General features: G+C 42.2%; 1 protein-coding gene across 1 annotated transcript; it reads left to right on the top strand.

Annotated features, from left to right (window-relative positions):
* Positions 1-5,810: 5,810 nt before the first annotated feature.
* Positions 5,811-14,824, top strand: PSMD7 (proteasome 26S subunit, non-ATPase 7). Its single transcript, XM_059044909.2, has 7 exons — positions 5,811-6,054; positions 8,170-8,261; positions 9,156-9,248; positions 9,928-10,025; positions 10,596-10,676; positions 12,637-12,728; positions 13,875-14,824. Exons 1-7 carry the CDS (start codon positions 5,981-5,983, stop codon positions 14,311-14,313), a joined length of 969 nt encoding a protein of 322 aa, XP_058900892.1. The 5' UTR covers positions 5,811-5,980; the 3' UTR covers positions 14,314-14,824.
* Positions 14,825-21,904: the final 7,080 nt, after the last annotated feature.

Raw genomic sequence — 21,904 nt, 5'->3', positions numbered from 1 at the left:
TAAATAAATAAAGGTCTTTGAGGCTCAAACCAAAGTAGCTCCCAAGGCTGAATCTGGCCTCCTGGGTTTTCTTTTATAGTCAACTGTTACAAGTGTTCCTATACCAACCTTAAAGTGTCCTGTTTTAATCGCAGCAGCCGCTAACACTGTTCCTGAAAGAAAATTAACTCCTCAGATGGGAGATTTCCTACGGTCTGCACACCGCAGTCTCTCTGGGCTTCATCCAAGACAGGTGAACTGTGCTCCATTGTGGCCTCCTTACAGGCTTTCAAAGCACAATGGAGAATGGTTTTCTAACATATTTGTACCACATAAGGGTTCCTGTGGGGAGTTCTATTTCCTGGATATAAACTAGAAATTGCTGTAATTTTTTTAGTTCTTTTAAATTTGCAGTTAAATGAAATATGACAACAAGAGGAACAGCAATCATGCAGGTATCCAGGGACAACACATAAGACCCATCACTTGTGTAAAGCATAAAATAAGGAAAATCTCTTTAAACAAATCCAATCTTTCTGCCAACAATTAGCCTTTTGAAAAATCAAACTGATCACCAATACAAAGAGGAATTTTAAAAAACATATTTCCATAAAATAAATATACCTGAGGCAAAAGAAGGATAAAGAAACACTCGGCAAATGCAAAAGATGAATTTCAACTCTTGTTCTGCTGGATTACTTAAAATATAAACACGTTAATAAAAAGAAAAAAAAATTTTTTTTTTTTGGCCATGCCACGCAGCTTATGAGATCCTAGTTCCCCGACCAGGGATTGAACCCAGGCCCTTGGCAGTGAACGCGCAGAGTCCTAACCACTGGACCACTAGGGAATTCCCAAGAAAAAATTCTTACAGTCTGTTATAATATATAATAATGATAATGACCCTACACTCTAATGATAACCATGTCTAACATATGCTGAGTTCTTACTATGTTCCAAGAACTATGCTAAGCTCTCTATATCACAAGATAGACTTATTTTTGCCTGCTAAGCATTCATTCCCCCCTTCCAATTACAACATCCCCTTTTTCCTTCCCCACTCATGTGGTCATGGTGAGCTGATCCATCACAGTTGCACCATCTCCAAACTGATCCTAAACTGGACATTTAGAAAACTCTATTCCCTTGGGCACAGCAGTCAGTTCAGAGAGGCTCCCAGTCCCAGCAAGGCCAATCAAATTTTGTAAATAAAGGTTTGGAGTTCAAAACCTCCCTTCCTTTAAATATTTAAAGCTGTGACTATCTGTAGCCATCAAAATATTTCCCCGCCACTAGTAGGAAATCTGTCTGGAAGTGGAACCAAAACACTGAAGGATGCTGAAAGGTGGAGAGAGAAACGTCAGTGAGCCCCCTGGAACAAGCAGGGCCCTTGAACTTGCTGTTACATGAGATAATGAATTTCCCTTCACTTCAGCTGGTTAGAGTAGAGTTCCACTACCAGCAATTAAGAATCGTCTGGCTAGTGCACACACCTACAGCTAGCCCATGCAGTCACATGGGTCTACACCAACAGCCAGGGTCCCCTCAGCTGCTCACATGTCTGCAGTTAGCCCCAGCCCCTGCTGCTGGCCCTGTCCCTCACCGCTGCATGTGTGTCTGCGGCAGGCCCCGCCCCCACACAGGCACCTGCAGCTGGTCCCTACAGCCAAGCATGAATACAATGCCAGGTCTGGCCACAACTGCTACCTCCACTGGTAGCAGCTGGACCTGGAGGCTCCACTGCAGACCCCTCACAGCTCTCACCAAGGATCATGCAATTGTTAGTGTGGTGGACCCCAGCCACCTGAGCCAACAAGACACACACCCTTGGACTCAGAGGCTCTACTCACCCTCATACTTAGCACCCCACACCACTAGACCCAGGGCACACTGAGTCTAGCACACTCCAGACTGCCTTCACTCACAGGTGAAGGTTTTTCCTTTCTAAAGCCAGTCCAGAAAGTCTGGAAGAGGTGACTGCTTCTTCAAAGGTAGAGACATCTATGCAAGGCTATAGGGAACACGAGGAATCAGGGCAACATGACACCACCAAAGAAAATGGTAAACTTCCAGCACCCGCAAGGATGTCTGAACCCCAGCAATGAATACAGCTTAGACTAAAGGTGGTAAATCTTCCTTTTTTTTTTTTTTTTTTTTTTCCCAAATCTAGTAAGATGATCAACAGAGGCTGCAGAGTTCAAAGTATTGCTGCCATGCATGCAGGACCATGATTCCATGTTCTGGACCTAAGAAAAATAAGAACTCTTTCAAGATACTAGGGTCTGTGGGGGGCTATCTCCCTAAATTGAAAGACAAAGGTGGATTAGAGAGATATGAACAAGATGGTGGCATAGGAATTTCTAGCACACATTCTGTCCCGGAAACATCAATTAGAACAACTATCCACATGCAAAAATACCTTCACAAGAGGTAAGAATTTCAGGTAAGGGATTACAGTACCTAATCCAATTTTTAAATGAGCGGAGGATCTGAATAGAGATTTTTTTTAAGACATACAAATGACTTAACAGGTACATGAAAAGATGCTCAACACCACTAATCATCAGGGAAATGCAAATCAAAACCATAATGAAATATCACCTTATACCTGTTAGAATGGCTATTATCAAAAAGACAGGAGATAAGAAGCGTTGGTGAGAATGTGGAGAAAAGGGAACACTTGTGCACTCTTGGTGGGAATGTAAATTGATATAGCCACTATGGAAAAGAGTACAAAAGTTCCTTAAAAAACTAAAAATAGAACTACCATATGATCCAGCAACCCCACTTCTGGGTATGTATCCAAAGGAAATGAAATCACTATCTCAAAGCGATGTCTGAATCCCTGTGTTCACTGTAGCATTATTCACAATGGCCAAGACATGGACACAACCTATGTGTCTGTTGATGCATGAATCAATAAAGAAAATATGGCATACATATATATTACTCAGCCATAAAAAGGAAGGAAATCCTGCCATTTTGTGACAAAATGGATGGATCTTGAGGGTATTATGGTAAGTGAAATGACAGATTGAAAGACAAATACTATATGATCTCACTTATATGTAGAAATGAAAAAAGCAGAATCCACAGAAATAGAGAGTAGAATAGTTGTTGCCTGAGGCTGGGAGACGGGGAAATGGGAGTTGTTGGTCAAAGAGTACAAACTTCCAATAATAAGATGGAAATCTGAGGTACGGTATGGTGACTATAGTTAACAATACTGTATTATATATTTGAAAGTTGCTCTTAAATGTTCTCACCACAAAAAGAAAATGGTAATTACGTGAGGTGATGGAAGCGTTAACTAACCTTATTGTGGTAATCATTTTGCAATACATGTGTGTATCAAATCATCACATTGTACACCTTAAACTTACACATTATATGTCAATTACATCTCAATAAATTTGGGAAAAGGATAATTTAACATTAAAAAAGAAAGAGGGCTTCCCTGGTGGTGCAGTGGTTGAGAGTCTGCCTGCCGATGCAGGGGACACAGGTTCGTGCCCCGGTCCGGGAAGATCCCACATGCCACGGAGCGGCTGGGCCCATGAACCATGGCCGCTGAGCCTGCGCGTACGGAGCCTGTGCTCCGCAACGGAGAGAGACCACAACAGTGAGAGGCCCGCGTACCGCAATAAAAAAAAAAAAAAGAAAGAAAGAAAGACAGGGGCTTCCCTGGTGGTGCAGTGGTTAAGAATCCGCCTGCCAATGCAGGGAACCCCGGTTCGAGCCCTGGTCCAGGACGATCCCACATGCCACGGAGCAACTAAGCCTGTGCACCACAACTACTGAGCCTGCGCTCTAGAGCCTGCGAGCCACTACTACTGAGCCCACGCGCCACAACTACTGAAGCCCACGTGCCTAGAGCCCATGCTCCGCCACAAGAGAAGCCAACGCAATGAGAAGCTCGAGCACTACAACAAAGAGTAGCCCCCACTCGCCGCAACTAAAGAAAGCCCGCACGCAGCAACAAAGACCCAACACAGACAAAAATAAATAAATTTTTTTAAAAAAAGACATGGGGTAAGGGATTAAGAGGCACAAACTATTATTATAAAATAAGCTACAAGGATATATTGTACAACACAGGGAATATAGCCAATGTTTTATATTAACTATAAATGGAGTATAACCTTTAAGAATTGTGAATCACTATATTGTACACCTGTAACTTATATAATATTGTACATCAACTATACCTCAATAAAGATAAATAAATAAAAATTTAAAAATTACATTTCTTTCTTTAAAAAAAAGACAAAAACAGTCAAAGGAAAATAAAATGTATTACCCTTATACTCTCATTAGATCCTCTTAAAGTCCAGAATTAAATGAACAAAAGAAAGTAGATTTCTTATATCTCCTTCTGCATTCCTCTGAATGAATTTAGCCCCTAATAGTGGCTACAAAATCAGTTATGACTTCAAGTCAGTTCCATTAAAAAAAAAAAAAAAAAGGACATGAAAAATACCTTCCTTATGATTTCAAGTTGTCTTCTTTATACTCTAAATATTTTAGTCCAAAAACATGCTTCCTTTAGACTCCAATTCTTATGCCTTACCTGACACAAAAGAAAAATCAAAATCAATCTTTGATCTTAAAAATTAGGGGGGAAAACCCTTCCAAGGTCTTTTCATAAGTTACATGTCTACACTGCGTTGAATAGCATCACGTAAGAAATGAAACAAGAACATCTACTTTGAACCAGGCACTAAACACCAGCAAGCATGCTTTAACACATCACACAATGGGGCTGACTTACATTTCCTTAATTTAAAAGTTCTATCGTCGTAAGTAGCAGCAATCATCTCATAGTCAAATCAAAAACATTAAAAGAAATGAGGAAGATGCAAAACAGTGTTCCCCAAAGTAGGAAGAGTTTATGAAATGAAAGTGAGGGGTAGCGCCCAGAAAGAGTATCAAAAGCTCCCTAATTATACTGGAAGGAGTCAAAGGTTCAGAGTGAAAGTCTCCTTGTCATTCTTCAGATAGTTCAGGTCCTCTGTCGATATAGGGAAGGTAGGTGTTTAAAAACAGGATAAACAATAAATAATTCACGTTGCTGAAGTACTGTTTTTGTTTACAGAAATGGCAACTTAAAGTCAGACAGAAAACTAAACTTGCATGGATTTTAAGTCATTTACCTTCTTCCAAATAAGCTCAAGTCCTCTTTTCCTACATTTCCCCTTTTAGTCTTTTTTCTCTTTCCCAGCTAACTATGAAAACATCTTTCCTTATTGCTTTCCATCTTTTCGCCAATCTTTTTGTAAGTTTTTTAAAAATCAATCTGAATGATCTAACTCTAGGCACAAACTGCATTCTTCTAACCCTTGTTAAATGGTAAGTAATATAAAGACAGGTGGGAAAATATAGACAGGTTGATAATTTGCTAAGTGTCCTTGGGAAAGATTAAGGGGAAATTCCCCGACAATAAAATGAGATAAATTACCAAACCTACTTTAAGGGAATGCCCTAATGCTAGAGATTTAAAGTTAGTTCCTCTCAGAAATTCTGGAAGATTCTGACTAGAAGCGAAAGTGAACATTTTCTGAATGGTGGAAATATTACTTATTACTATTTACATTTTTCTTAGCATCTTCTCCAGTCTTCAGATGGGGGGGAGGGGAAGGTGAGCTAGTAAGGCACTGAGGCGAAAAGCCGCAGCGGGTGACAGTACAGGCCAAACACCAGGAGGTCAACCTTTATCAGTCTCCAGTGTCCTGTTAGCTTTCATGACCTGGGAAACTCGCAGCCAGTCACCCGAGGCGGATCCCGCCTTCCCCGGCACTTCCCCTCCTCAAGGTGGCGGCGGGAGCGACAATCCGAGCCCGACGCGCGCGGCACTCTGGGAGCGGAAGAAGAAGCCGCGCCGCGGCGGCCCAACCGGAAGAGGAGGAGCCGGGCCTGGAGGATCGCCGAGAATCGTTGCTGCTCCGGCCGTCGGTGTTTGCGGGTCGCGGGGAGCAGGCCCTGGCGGGCGGGGTGTATCGCGATGCCGGAGCTGGCTGTGCAGAAGGTGGTGGTCCACCCCCTGGTGCTGCTCAGTGTGGTGGATCATTTCAATCGGTGAGCGGGCGGCATGGGGCGTCCTACCGGGGCCGGTGGCGCCTCCGCTGCTGAGTCACGGCGCGCTGGGGATGGCGCGGCGGCCGCGGGGGCGCAGATGCACCGGGGGCGGCCCTGTGTCACCGAGGGGCCCAGACCAACTCCGTTCACGAAGCCCCAAGTTACCCGGCATCGTCTCCCCCGCCGTCCAGCCGGCACTCCGGGAACTGGGCTTCTCGTTCCTTTTACCCAGTCCGTACGATGCCAGAGGATGGGGGGCAGGCTTCATTTAGCCCTGATCCCCAGGCCTTGTGCCCATCTGTCACCTCGTCCGCCCCTTTTCGCCTGAAAGACTCGGTGTTTGGTAGGAAAGCCCTTCAGGCTCGCACTTTTTGCCTCTCAAGGCCGTCACCGAAATTCTGTTTTCAGCGCTCCGAAGGACTCCCTGGAAGAACTGTGGTTTTAATTTAACTTGTGAAAGTTTCCAAGTGGGACTCTGGTTTGACGATAGCTTAAAACGTAGATGTTTTAAGTTTTAAAGTCAAGTTTTTCTTTTAAAAATGAGACCGGTTGGAGATGTTGGCATTAGTGAATAAGAAAACATCCCCAGATGTTTCTTCCGCCTTCGCTTGCTTGTTTTTGAGCTGTTCGTCCCGCTGGACCTGTAACACGTGTTCATAAATTTTACAAGATAATTTATTGACTTGGAATGTTTTAAGACCCAGTTGGGAGCATCTGCTGTAAAGTCATAGTTGCTAAGTGCCCATCCGCTTGCAACTTGCTTTGTACAACTCCCAGTTCAACCAGAGCCAAAACCAAACTCAAGACTCCTGTGAGGTTTAGGGTCCCCAGTTCAGTTCCATTGCTTTGTAGCACCCTTAGCCTAACAGGATATGCGAGCTTTCCCAATGTACAATGATTAGTATTTTTCTCCCCTAGGATACTAGAGGTGCTAAGAGGGCAAGCATCTTTTCAGTTCTGTTCAGTAAATTCAGCAAACACTTGTTAAGGGCATAGTGAAGGCAGACACCGCAAGCTGCTGTGTCAGACAATTGCAGGGTTTTTTAAAACGCAAATGGATTTTTGTAGATCAAAAGAAAAGCCCATGAGTGTGTAAGTTTCCTTTGAACTTAGATTTCCCAAAAAAATTAGAACCACCAGAATACAGAATCCTTAACTTTGTTTGGTCCAAACCCTAAATATAGTAAGCATTTATAAATTTGCCAAACCATATGTTTAGATATATACAGTTAAATCAGTATGAAACCAGCAACTGTTAAGGAATTGCAGTTCATTTCACAGTGTCTTTTGTCTTTGCTTTGAACATAGAATTGTATTGTTTCTGTATGTTACAATTGTTAGTGGTTAAAGGAGAATTCTACATGATGACCAGTGAAATGAGATGTAAGTGAAACGCTTGCAGTTCCTTAGGACAAAAATCATTGAGGAGGTTTGATATGGAAATAAATATTCTGAAGTAGTCTTTCTGGTTCATTGAGCCCTCCTCCCAGTATGATTAGTCACCAGCTCACTTCCAACTTCTGCATAATTAAGCCATTCAGAGATCACAAATGGCACACACATGCTTCTGGGTCAGAATCATTTTCTGAGCCCCTAAATGGTACAAAGAATTATATATAACATCTAGTGGGGCTTGTTGACATAGATATTCCAGGGAAGAGTTGGCAAGCTGGACCATAAAACTGGTTCAACTTTAGCATCTTTATCCCTGAAAAGATTTGAGGACAGAGAAGATGGGGAAAATTTAAAACAGAAAGGTAAGCTGCAGAGGAAAAAATAAAATGTGATTTCAAACACCAATCAAATAACATGTAAAACCTTAAGATCTGGGGAGTTTTCATTTTCTCCATTTTAAATTTCTGTCAAGCTTGAGATTTTTTTCCAAGCATGTCTTTTATTGCAGTCATCAGTGAAACTGCCAGTATCCAAAGTTCACACATTACCCGTTATATTTATTAGAATTATTAAGGACTAACCCATTATATTTGTTTAGTGGGATTAGTTCCCAGATAAGCTAAATTGTATCTGTACCATTGATATTTCCTTTTGGGTATCTTATTGTTGGTCCACTTCTGTCTATGCCCATCCAGACTGACCTTCTGTTTTCTCATTCAGAATAGGCAAGGTTGGAAACCAGAAGCGTGTTGTTGGTGTGCTTTTGGGGTCATGGCAAAAGAAAGTTCTCGATGTATCCAACAGTTTTGCAGGTAAAAGAAAAATTTGTCAGTTATACCTCAGTTTTTTAAAAAATAAATACGCAAATTTTACATTTTCTGAGTATGGTTAAAATGTCAGTTAACTTTTAAAAAGAAAGAAACTTTCATGGTCTCCATTTTTTATTATAACCAAGCAATTCTATTTCAGAATTGCTTAAGTATAGAAAAGGGAGGCTAAAGGCTACACACTGAGCTGGATAGTAAATAGTTAGAACTTGCAGGCCATATGGTCTCCATTGCAACTGCTCAGCTCTGCTAATGTAGCAAGAAAGCAACTATAGATAGTATGTAGACAAACTAATAGCTATATTGCAGTAAAACTATTAAAATAGGCAGTGGGTGTAGTTTGTCAACCCCTGTACTAAACTATTAACCATGGTTATGGGTAGGCAAGGGGGAGATAAAGACCTTAGCTTTTACACTGTTTTATAAATCTTTATAAGAATGTATCCATATATTTTATGATTGAAGCAACAATAATAAAGAACAACAAAATAATTCCTGGCATGGCTGCTAGACTAGCGGTCGCTAACTCCAGTGTCTAAAAGGATCAGGCAGTAATGTAATTTGCCAGATGGGGAATATTAGGAAGTGATGGAGCTTTTAGCAAACTGAAGAATGTGTCCTTTCCAAAGGGGGTGGCTTCTGTCTGGCTCTAGCCAGTTGTTGCTGGGTCTTCCAGTTTTTCAAGAGAACCTGGAGGTCTGGATTTGTATGTGAAATCTTCCAGTTTTTACTAAAAGCAACTCAAAAATAATTTTAATACTGTGTTGGACAAACCAAAGACATGGATCAGATCTGGCCTAGGGGTCTACAGTTGTGATATGTGCACTTAAGAGTTCTTGTGTAGCACCCTAAACTGTTTTTTGTTTTTTTTCTCTCTAGTCCCTTTTGATGAAGACGACAAAGATGATTCTGTCTGGTTTTTAGACCACGATTATTTGGAAAACATGTATGGAATGTTTAAGAAGGTCAATGGTAGGTGGCATTGTGGCATGTGTGTGTAGGTATGTGTGTGCCCATAATGCCTTTTATAGCTATTCACTTTTCTTTGTTTAATGTCAAAGGCCCTTTCACTTAGCTAGACTGAAGTAAGACTGGTGGTAATAGAGGAATGAGGTAGAATAAATGAGAAACTAGAGTAGCAATTTAAGGCCAGCTAGACCACCTAGGCTTCAGGGGAGAGAGCTAGCCCTCTACAGCAGAAAAGCAAAGAATGGTCAAATAAAACCCACCTGCCCCTAGAGCTTTAGTACCACCAGGGTAAATATCTCTGTTACATGTGTTGCTTTCATTTTATTTCATTTCAGCAACCACATTGCTTTGGAAATGTTTATTCTCCCAACACTCACAGTTGTAATCTATGTGACATGAACTTGAATTCGTTTATATATTGCCTTGGAATTGTTTTCTAGTTGTTTCATTTATGACTGGTCTCCTAAACTAGTCTGAGATATGTATATCTCTAGATTTCCCCTGCTGTTTATTTTCAGAGAATCCTGTTTTTGAGTTTTAGATTTCATAGGTATGTCAAGGTTTAGATGTCTGGAATTTCTGTAAAAGCTAGAGAACATAACTACTGGAGTTCTTACCCTTTTTGAGGGAAATATATAGATCTTTACGTAACAATTCAAAGCCACTGATTTTTCCTTCCCAGCCAGAGAAAGAATAGTTGGGTGGTACCACACAGGCCCTAAACTACACAAGAATGACATCGCCATCAATGAACTCATGAAAAGATACTGCCCTAACTCAGTAAGTGTACTCCGTCTTTAAAACTCTTGACTCATATTCGTTGCCAGCTAACTCAAGAAGAAGCATCCTAGGAAGGATTTGGATAATGAATCATCTCACCACTTTTTCTCTATAAGCTTATGTTAATTTGCAGTGTTTTGGGTAGTATACGGTAACCCAGTGTATTTAGTAAATTAAACATCTGTTCAGTGCTAGGTATATAAGTTATCTTCCTTAATCCTCTCAGTAACTGTATGAGATCGTTATCCTCTTTACAATGAGAAAACTGAGCTTCAGAATGGTTAGTAAGGTCTTCTAAGTGTGGGGCTGGGATTAAAATGCTGGCTGTCTTGACTCTAACCTCCTTCTGCTTGATAACTTCACTATACTCCCTCTCAGCTTGTTAATGGATGGGGTTGAAGAGCAGAGCAAATAACATAATTTGAAATGTGAAGTTATTATTTTTTTCTGAAAATTCTGGCTTATATCTGGTTGAATGAATGAAAAAGCTTCGGTAATCATCAGAATGGCTGCAGTTCTTCCTTACGTGCTCAGTATGAGGTGATTTGCTCTGATTTGTTTTGCTGCCAGGTATTGGTCATCATTGACGTGAAACCAAAGGACTTGGGGCTGCCCACAGAAGCATATATTTCGGTGGAAGAAGTTCATGATGTAAGTCATCTTGCTGTGAGCCTAGGAGATTAGATTTGCTCTTTTAGGGCCGTTGGGTTTGTTTGGTTATTTTTCCATTTTCAAGTCAACAAATACTTTATAACAAAGAAAAGGTTATTGGTTTCTGTCAATAGTTTGATATTATGGTTTTTTTCCCCCAAATTTGAGTCACCAAATTTTGGAAATAGAGAGGACCATAGAAATCTACAGTCCCCTTTTACAAATGAAATTGAGACCAAAGTAGTCAAATGATTGCCCAGAGATGTTCTCAGGAAAGTAAATGCAGAGCCTAGTGAGCTTGGTCTTAATCTAATGCAGTTTCCACTGTTGGCCCACCTATATAGTGACTATATTAACTATCTAGTCTATAGCCACTCCCTATAGACTAGATCCTAGGTTTCCAAATAGAGTAAGTCAGAGCTGCCAGGAACTAGATGGCAAAACCCATCTGTATGATTTGACACCTGTATAGTCAGCTCCATGGCGTTCGGTACCAACTGTGTGGTCTGTTAGCTTGTTTCTTGGGTATGGACATGAAGAGCTGCCAGAATAGCTTTTCTTTATTTCCAAGAAAATTGAACTCAAATTCTAGGATAGGATTTGATGTGCAATTGTATATGAGTTTTGTTTGAGCGTAAAATATTTGCACTTAGGGTGTGCAAAGAGCTCAGTCTTGAATTTCCAAAGTTGAATGGACAGACTAAAGGCTGTCTTTCTTCCTTATGGTTATCCATATATTCAGTTTTTAAATCTGGAAAAGGCTTTTGTTAATTTAGTTCCCTGCAGACGTTCCTTGTACTGAGCTCTATGCTCCTATTTCTCTTTGCCTTGCTACCAGAGAGCTTTGATCCAAATTTATTGCCTTGTTGCAGTAAGACTTTCATCCCTGGTCTTGATACAGTTGTTATAAGTTAAATTTTACCCTGCCTCTTTCAAAAAGGAATTAAAGGCTGTTTATACGTACGCATGCACATGCACGCACACACACACCAATGAAACAAGATCTTTTAAAAGAGGATGGAGGGGATGTAAGGGTCATGTAATAAGGTGAAGCCAGGGAAAATCAGTACATGAAAAAACATGCCACGAAGTCCTGCACGAGTGTTGAAGGCTCTGACCATCCTAGCATACAAAGCCAAGAGGAAGATGCCATTTGCAGGATTCACACTGTCCTGGGTAAAATAATAAGAGCTAATGTTTATACCACTTAGTGTAAGTGAAGTGGCTTTCCCAAGATCTCACTGCTCCCTTATCACACATGGCAGAGCCAGGCTTTGAATCTAAGCAGCCTGGCTAGAGTCTGCACTCACTGCTGTGCTGTTGTGCCTCGCACACATTTTACAGCCTTTACAGGAGATGTACAGCCTCTTCCGGCACTAGATCTGAGAAAAGTTTCTCCTAGGTCCCATCAAGAAATCACTAAGTGATAACAGCAAACCACATCCACTCATGGGTTCCTTGACTAGTTCAGGTCACCAGAAAATCAGTTATTCTAACCACACTGCTTTGGTGCTCTGGCCATTTGACCCAAAGGACAATAGACGGTTAAAAGTTGTATCTTCTGACATGAGCTTGCCTCAAGTACAGGTGTTCTGAATATTGCCTATTTTAGAATGAACGCTTATATAAGTCCTTAAAATTTAGCCGAATCAAGACTTCCATGATGTTCAACTCTACTGCAGGCTTGAGAGAATGTCAAGATTTTCCTTAGAAATAAACTAATGATGATTCCCCACTACACCTCCTCCCTGAGCAGGACCACTGTGACTTCAGCTTAGAAGTCACAGTGCTTTGAAAGCTTTCAGAGCAAACTTTACCCACCCTTGCCATGAAAAAGCCAGTAATGACACCTATGAAGTGATTTGACTTAAAGCAGAAGAATCAAGGCATGAAAAGGAACATGTGCCAGTTTGTTCATTTGTTTGTAAGTAAATAACTGTAGTTAAGTCTCCTCTCCCAGGATGGAACTCCAACCTCAAAAACATTTGAGCATGTGACCAGTGAAATTGGAGCAGAGGAAGCTGAGGAAGTCGGAGTTGAACACTTGTTACGGTGAGACTTTAGGACAGCAACAGAATCAGCAGCAGCCCAAGAAGCTTCTTGGTGTAAAGAAGAGATCTGTATCAGGAATATGGAGACCTGGGTTCTAGTCCTGGGTCATCTCTAAAGTGTCCTTAGTTATGATTTGTAAGTTTGTGGATAGCACACCTTGTCTGGAAGCTGTAATGCTGGCTGTGACGGGAACAGATGTGTGAATTATTTAAAAGCAAACGTGTGCTCTTTCAGTGTACCTCCTTTTCAATGACTGTAGCTAGCCAGTTTTCTGCAGAGAATCTGCATCTTGGACTGGGATGGATGGATGGATGGATGGATTTAAATTTATATTTATTTTATTTATTTTTGACTGCATTGGATCTTCGTTGCTGTGCACAGGCTTTCTCTAGTTGCGGCGAGCAGGGGCTACTCTTCATTGTGGTGCGCAGGCTTCTCACTGCTGTGGCTTCTCTTGTTGCGGAGCACAGGCTCTAGGCACGTGGGCTTCAGTAGTTGTGGCACACGGACTCAGTAGTTGTGGCTCGCGGGCTCTAGAATGCAGGCTCAGTAGTTGTGACACATGGGCTTAGTTGCTCCGCGGCATGTGGGATCTTCCTGGGCCAGGGCTCGAACCCACATCCCCTGCATTGGCAGGTGGACTCTTAACCACTGTGCCACCAGGGAAGCCCTGGGGTTTTATTTTTAAATCCTCTGATTACATAACCCTGACTTACTTGAAATGGTCATAGATTTTCTCAAACAATAAGATTCCTTCCAGTTCAAAAAGTTACTGCTGACTCATTTAAAAGCTTCTCCCAACATCATATAGATGCAGGTGGAGAAAATGCCACCCTTTTTAGGAACAGGGAACTTGAAGTAGAGAAGGAGGGTTTTTTTGTCTTTTTAGTGAAAACGATTTCATTTTAGCTCTCTATCTTTTCTTTTGAAAAATGCCCTGTGATGAGAAAGATAAAACATATTCCTCCAGATGAAAACAAGATTAAGGCAGTTTTACTCAAATCTTTATCAAATGGGGAAGTAACATTTTTCCTTTGGAAAACTTGCCCCTCCTCACAAACTTAGTATTTCCTTAGAATGTAAAAATCTGCGTGAGAGTACAGGACACTGATGTATTTTCCTGCCCTTTCTTGTGGGTTCCTACAGAGACATCAAAGACACTACAGTGGGCACGCTTTCCCAGCGGATCACAAACCAGGTCCATGGTTTGAAGGGACTCAATTCCAAGCTTCTGGATATCAGGAGCTACCTGGAGAAAGTGGCCACAGGCAAGCTGCCCATCAACCATCAGATCATCTACCAGCTGCAGGACGTCTTCAACCTGCTGCCAGATGTCAGCCTGCAGGAGTTTGTCAAGGCCTTTTACCTGAAGACCAACGACCAGATGGTGGTGGTGTATTTGGCCTCGCTGATCCGTTCCGTGGTCGCCTTGCACAACCTCATCAACAACAAGATCGCCAACCGGGATGCCGAGAAGAAAGAAGGGCAGGAAAAAGAAGACAGCAAAAAGGATAGAAAAGATGACAAAGAGAAAGATAAGGAAAAGAGTGATGTAAAGAAAGAAGAGAAAAAGGAGAAAAAATAAAACATGTAGCTTTTTAATTTGTAAATTAAAATCTTATAAACTAACTCATTGTGCCGCTAGAGGGTTCTTTTCACTTGAAGTGCAAAAGCTGTATTGATGAGAGCTCTCTGGATAGAGGGGACTAATCTTGTACCTGAACTGCAGCTCAGGCTGCTCTGAGTTGGGAATGAGATAGCTCAGGCTTCAGACTGTGTGAGAAAAGTGAAGAGACATAAACGTAACATTTTTGGTACTCTTCCTGCTTTTATCTATAAGACCAGGAGTTGAATTTTCCCCATCTCAAGAGACTCTTGGGGTCTGTTTCTGGCAGTCTGCAAAATTGCAAAATGGAATGCACGAATTCCATAAGTACTCTGCCTCAGAACACCTTGAAGTCTGACCCTGTGGACTCTGTTGAGAATACCACTCCACGGGACTTCTTGGACCCGTAGCTCTGGCATTCTCAGGGCTTTGGGTCCATCTCAAGATACTGTTTACCTTCGAAGACACAATTAAATGGCTTGGTTTTTAAGTCTGTGTTCTGGTCGTTTTTGACTCTGGGTGTGGTGATCCGTTGTTTTCAGAAGCAACCTAGACAGTCTTTAATTGAAGCTGCCTTAAAGAATTTTAGACTGAATCTTTTATGAAAGCACCTCATTCCTTTAAAGACAGACAGCTGTAGGGAGGAGAGCTCTCAACTGAGCCCAGAAGACCTGTGTCCTAGTTAATGCCTCAGATTCCTCATCTGTGAAGTCCCTAGAACAGTTGTTTATAAGAGACACATTCACTTACTATTGCAGTAGGTCTAAGTACATCAGGCCACAAGGTTAGTGGGGATGGAACAAAGTCTCCCCAAAGTAAGTGTTCAAGGTACTTAATCGTTTGACTTACAGCTGTCACTTGGATATTAATTTCCTTTCTTGAACGATTAGAACCTCCCTAAGAGTTCTCTAATGCACCATATGGACTGTCAGCGTTCAGATATTTAAGAATATAATAGCACTAAAACTAAGTCAGTGGAATCTCATAATCCACTTCAGAATGTTATAATGCCTCAAAGTTACTGGACACATCCATCTTTAATCCACAGACCTGCCTGCCAAAGAACTAGTTGAAATTTGGGGGCTGATGTAGAGCTGAGCTTTTATCCTACATAAATAGGAGCACCCACATCAGTGGCCTCTTCAAGGTTCATTACGATTCTGAGAAAAAAAAGAAAATAGTAAAGGGGAAAAAAACAGGAGAACCAAGTTTTGTCTACTGCAGCAGTCAAAAGTCAGATGGCAAAAAAAAAAAAAAAAAAAAAAAAAGTCAGATGGCTGTTAACATCTAACTGAATAAAAGAAATACGAAATACATAGTTCAAAGCTTGAGATGCATTTAAAATGACAGGAGTGTGTTGAAGTTTTTGAGATTTGGTTGCCATGTTTAGAACAGACTTGAGAAAGGGAAACTTTCTCCGCATTTAAAATGACAGGAGTGTGTTGAAGTTTTTGAGATTTGGTTGCCATGTTTAGAACAGACTTGAGAAAGGGAAACTTTCTCCACACTGGGCAGGAAAGAGCCGGTATGCAATGATTCTGAGGCTAGGCAGGGGGAAGGAGGAGAATGTCATCCCAAAGAGTGGGTCCTTTATGTAGGATCGGGGGCAACTTGAGACCACACAGGATCATATCCACCTTTAGTAGTATGATCTGCACTTAAAAAGCTTTCCCAGGGTCTAACAGGACAATGCCACAGGCCTTTAAGTTTGTCACCGTTTGATAAACTGGAATGTTTACTGAGCGTATAAGAACACGGGAACACCCAGGCCTTGTTATATTTAACAGTTAGAGCCACATGTGGCAAAACTGACTTCTACCTTCCTAACAGGCTCTTCGGTTCCTACTTCTAACAAAATTCATTTGTAGCCTCTAGCGTCACATAGGCTCATTTTCTAAGGCAAAGTTGATGCCATCCTATATAAGGGGGGTGAGCTTTGTAAGAATATTGATGAAGTCTTGCTTATACAAATAGCAGCTGACTTGACTGCAAAAACCATGGCCCTCACCTAAAATAAAGCCATGTGTTTGGATAGCTCAGCAGTCTCAAGATGAGATTTCTAAACTACTTCTGTTGTTTTTGAACACATTGAAAAAGTATCCTAGAAAAAGTCTGATCCCAATTCTGGACCTCATATCCAGCGTTATGACATTCCCTTCCTTCCATTTTCAAAACATTCCACAATGACTTAGGGAGTTCAGGCTGCTGCTGCTACACACGTTACAGAGAGGAGGGCATTTATTCCTTACTAGTTTTCTGTCTGATAACTAACATCTGAAATATCCCTAAACTTAGAGGTCAGTTATCCTTAGTGAAAAGATGGATACTATCAGGGTGGAACAACAGCTTTGGGCCCACTAATTAGTTAAATGTTCTTTCATTTTACTCAGATCATCAATCACTAAAGGGACAAACGGAAGTAATCGTCATTGAAGGACTACCATATTACTTCTGCAATGTGCCAGATGCAAAGTAAACCTTTCCAGCGGGAATTAGCAACCCCAGAATCTCACTCCCGTTTCTGGAGGACCCCCCAGCTATGAGAACATAGCCATGCACAATTACCTTCACTTCAAATAAAAGAACTTATTAACACAGGTCCTCATAAAAGAATGAAAGATCCTATTCACTTGGAAGTTATGAACAGGCCTTTTCTTCCACCGTTTTCCCACGAAAAGATCTATGAAGCAGAAATAAGACCAGAGAATGAATTTACGGTTGCTAACCAAACTACTCCATCTGCCCCGACACAGGAAATAGGAAGGATATGGGACGTGTTGGGAAAGTAGAGAAGCATCTGATTTATGTGACCCACAAGAGAATATCTCTACAGCGTCCCTAAACAAATTCATTCCAAATTATTATACATAATATAGGCAAGTGCTGATTTCCGTATCTGCCTTTCAACTCTCAACATTTATCTATTTTGCCTGGAAGCAGCACTGAGTTCATATCCTTCAAAAAAAAACAAACAAAAAAAACTAACGGCTATTCCCATGGGGGAAGTAGGTATAAAAATGACTCTGGAAGCAGGGAAATGGAAGTAGGGAAAGAAAATAGAGGGAAAGAAAGGAAGAGGAAACTACATTAGTTAGTGTGTTTCCAAGTCCTAAGTCAAGAGAAATCTTTCTCTGAGCATTCCTCTCTGGAGCCAATCTGTTCTTCAACACTAGATGGCACCATTGACTAATCTCATCTTGGCAAGAGAATCATTTGATTGCCAGTTCAACATGGAATTGGGAACCATCCCCAGAGTTGCTTCCCACCACTTCTGCTTTTGGCTGCAACCGTCCCGGCTAGACTTTGAGGGAATCTGGAGAGCGTATGGGTGCAAAAAAAGTGGGTCAAGTTGCCACACCTTCACCCCTGCTGTACTCTGCTATACACTACTGCTTGGGCAATAAATATACAAGGTTTTCTCTGCCCTTCGGATAGTTCATGCTTTGATTTTCCTCACTACTGATACCACTCCTGATTTCTTTAAGGGCCATATCCAGTGGAGTGCTGGTAAATGTGTAACAACCAGGTCTCTAAAACAGAGGAGAAAGGATGTTGATTTGTGGCCTTTGCCAATTTCCCTGGTGTAAATACTCCCACCATGGCTGATTTCAAAACCAACTTGAATTGGGAAAAGATGCATATTAGCACAACATTACATACTATTACCTAAATATGGATACAAGAGCTAAAAATAACCTCAAGAACACAGATGATAGTAAACCATAGTAAAATGATTAAGCTATGATGCATAGTGAGCATTTATTACCCCTTTCAGATATCATTTATTTCATTGTAAATTTATACAATCTGCCTACTGCATGAGAATCTCTGGTAATCTGTGTTTTTAAGCAATAGGTGGTCTCTGCACATAAGGAAGTTAGAGAACCTTTATTTTGATGTAGATAAACCTACCAACTTTTTGCCTTATCGTTAGCACTTTGTGGATCATATTTAAGAAGTCTTTTCCCAGCTCAAGATCTCTTCTCATACATATATGTCTATTACACTCCACAAAGTATCTTCCTTCTCTGCAACTTAGCACCAGTGTCTACCTCTTTATATATGCTACAGCTAACATCTGATCAATGATAACATAATTTGGCTAAACTTTTGTGTTTTTTTGTTTTTTTTTTGTTTTGTTTTTTGGTTTTTTTTTTGCGGTATGCGGGCCTCTCACTGTTGTGGCCTCTCCCGTTGCGGAGCACAGGCTCCGGACGCGCAGGCCTAGTGGCCATGGCTCACGGGCTTAGTTGCTCCGCAGCATGTGGGATCTTCCCGGACCAGGGCACGAACCCGTGTTTCCTGTATCGGCAGGCGGATTCTCAACCACTGCGCCACCAGGGAAGCCCTTGGCTAAACTTTTAACCAAAGTAACCAACTAACATCCTCAGTTCATCTATTATCCCCTCCTTCCTCATTTCAACCCTGGCTTTATCCCAACCTCTTACCCCACAGCAGATAAGGACTCCAGTACTGTATCACACACTTGAAAGTTGCTAAGAGAGTAGCTCTTAAATGTTCTCACCACATCCCAGACTTAAATGGTCTCAACAACAACAACAAAGTGCTAACTATGTGAAGTGATGGATGCATCAACTAACCTTATTGTGGCAATCACCTTGCAATATACACATGAATCAAGTCACCACATTATACACCTTAAACTCACACGTTATATCAATTGTATCTCAATAAAGTTGGAAACAAAAATACTTATCCAGGGGTTTCCTGTAGCCCATGGCAGACAGCTGATGCCTCAAGGATCTGTGCCCCTGTTCAAGAGTAGGGACGGGGGACTTCCCTGGTGGTCCAGTGGTTAAGACTCTGCACTTCAAATGCAGGGGGTGCAGGTTTGATCCCTGGTCGGGTAACTAAGATTCCACATGCTGCACGGTATGGCCAAAAAGTAAAAAATAAAAAAATAAATTTAAAAAAATGAAATTTTTTTAAAAAAGAGTAGGGACAGGATAAAAGTTTAATGCATATGCTACTTTTCCCCTACCCCATAATACCCCATATTTTAACCAATGTGAACCAATCACAAGAGTTGGCAAACAACCACGACTATAAAAAACCGAAAGTACAAGGATGAAATTAATTCCCTCCCAGAAGAAAAGGACACTTCTATACCCACAACTCACCAGGGCCCAGATGCTCACAAGGGAGGCACCACTGAGGTGGGAGATGCGCCCCTTGAACCAACCCCCACGGGGGTCCTGGGGTTGCAAAGGCCGTCCTTGAGGCGTGTTCACTGCTGCAATGGCACCATCTATCCTACTCTCACCCTGCGAGTGTACAGAAAATGGACCCAAAATTGTCCTTGAGGGACTGGACATGGCTCTGGCCAACTGGGTTTGGCTGGAAGCCCAGATAAGAATGAATAACAACCCAAGGCAGAGCACCACAGTCGCAGGCTGGGCCAGACCCAAGGCCTCTGAGGCCATCAGTGCTACCTGGGAAGTGATGTCAGGCCATGGGCTGGGGGCAGGGATTGAAATGACTCGCACTTCCCAGTATGTTCTTTCCCCAAGAAAAGGAAGAAGAGTGATACTGGTACCTTTCTGCCTATATTCCTGGTTAGTGTGATTTTTTTGAACTACAGATAATCTCCATGCCATGGCTCTTTCATTATTAAAAATCATGGCCACATTCAGGACCTGGGACTTGGAAGAAATGCTAACGCAAGGACATTTAATCTGACCTAGGATAGTGTATTAGTTATCTATTGCTGCATAACAAATTACCATAAACTTTAGCAGCTTAAAACAATACATACTAGTATCTCACAGTTTCTCTGGGTCAGGAGCCCAGGCAGGGCCTAGCTGGGTCCTCTGCTCAGCGATGCTCACAGAAGGCCATCAAGGTGTTGGCTGGGCTGCTGCCGTCTCAAGGTTCTAAGAGCTTGTAGTCGCTGGCAGGATTCAGTTCCTCACAGGCTGTTGGGCTGAGGGCCTCAGTTCCTCGCTGGCTGTTGACACAAAGGGGGCCCTCAGTCCCTTGCCATGTGGGCCTCCCCACCATGGCGGCTTGCTTCATCGAAGTGCACAAGCCAAGAAGGCAGTGGAGAGTCACCTAGCAAGAAGTAGATCCGAATCCTTTGTAAATTAATCGCAGGAAGAGAGAGTCCATCACCTTTACCATATTCTATTGGTTAGAAGCGAGTCTCTAAACCACTCCCACTCAAGGGGAGGGGATTATACCACAAGGGTGTGCATACCAGGAGGCGGTCATGAGGGGGGCCACCTAAGAAGCCTGCCTCCTACAGATAAAAACAAGAATTCACCAGGGTAATCCACAATCGACTACAGTGGGTTTTTCATGTTTAATTTCAGTGCCTAATGAAAGCCTTAGAATAAAGATAATGTTAACAGAAAATATAAAAGTAAAACATTCCTCGTTTGTATGCAGGACTACCTATTGCTCCCAGTGGCTTTAGGGATAACAAAACAAAACAAAATCCCTAGAGTTAGGAACCAAGTCAGTGCTCTTAAGAAGTGAGGTGTATGTATATGTATAACTGATTCACTTTGTTGTAAAGCAGAAACTAACACACCATTGTAAAACAGTTATACTCCAATAAAGATGTTAAAAAAAAATTTTTTTTAAAAAGAAGTGAGGTGCAAAATCGTGGCTGATTAGCAAAAATCAGTTCTGACATGTATTTATCCTTTCTCCCTCCCAAGACCCCACTAAAATGAGAGTGAATGAATGTCAATGATTTCCCATTTTGCCCTTGCCATTTGGCCCAAGTTAAGAGGTAGCATCTGTGAGGTGGACAAGGGAATTTGGCATATTTCTGGAGGGAGGAAAGCAGGAGCAGCGGCTGGGCAGCAGGAGCCCCAGCTTCAAATTCCTGTGGAAGGAGCTTAGCCAAAAGGGTTCTGAGCGGGGAAAGGCTCAGGCCTAAGGTCGGAGTCAGTGCCATGGGGGTGAACACGACAGCTTAGTCGAAAGTCAATATAATGAAACAGCCAAGCCCGCTTTGGGACCTCTCTGCACAGCTTCAAGCTGCCCACAGGCAGACCTATAGAAAGGAAAGGAAGCTAACTGAGATAGCAGATGAAGCATCTCCTCTCCCTCTCCAGCCTCGCTAAAACATCAGTGAAGAAAGCTTTATGAAAGTCTTAATCCACAAAGATTAGGCAAAGAGAACATAAGAGGATTCAGCAGTGGACAAGGTTGTTTAACAAAGTGTTCAAAGGTGGGGTGTAACAAACCAAGGTGAAGTCTTAACCTAAGACACTGCAGAGGGAGATGCAGACAGAAAATGAGCGTGTCCTCACGGAGACTCAGTGCTTAAGGGCAACAGGAAGCCAGGAGGGGAGCAGAAACTGGGGTAGGTAAAAGTTTCTACACAGAAGGGTGGGATACAAGTCCCCATGAAGCCCCATACAGCTTGGCTACCTCCCCTCTGCCAGCTGCAGGAGACCAGCGGGCAAGTGGAGCCCCAGGCTCAGGGACCCGAATCAGAGCAGAGGGCCAGGGGGAGAGAAAAGGTCAGGTCAGCGGCCAGGACTCTGAGACCCCCGGCTCCTTCCTGCTCCTTGTTCCCAGGAAGCCTACAGGCAGT

The sequence above is a fragment of the Kogia breviceps genome, chromosome 18 (genome assembly GCF_026419965.1).
Source record: "Kogia breviceps isolate mKogBre1 chromosome 18, mKogBre1 haplotype 1, whole genome shotgun sequence".
In the NCBI taxonomy this organism is placed as follows: domain Eukaryota; kingdom Metazoa; phylum Chordata; class Mammalia; order Artiodactyla; family Physeteridae; genus Kogia; species Kogia breviceps.
The sequence above is the reverse complement of the archived record's forward strand: the minus strand, read 5'-3'. Positions and strand labels throughout refer to the sequence as shown.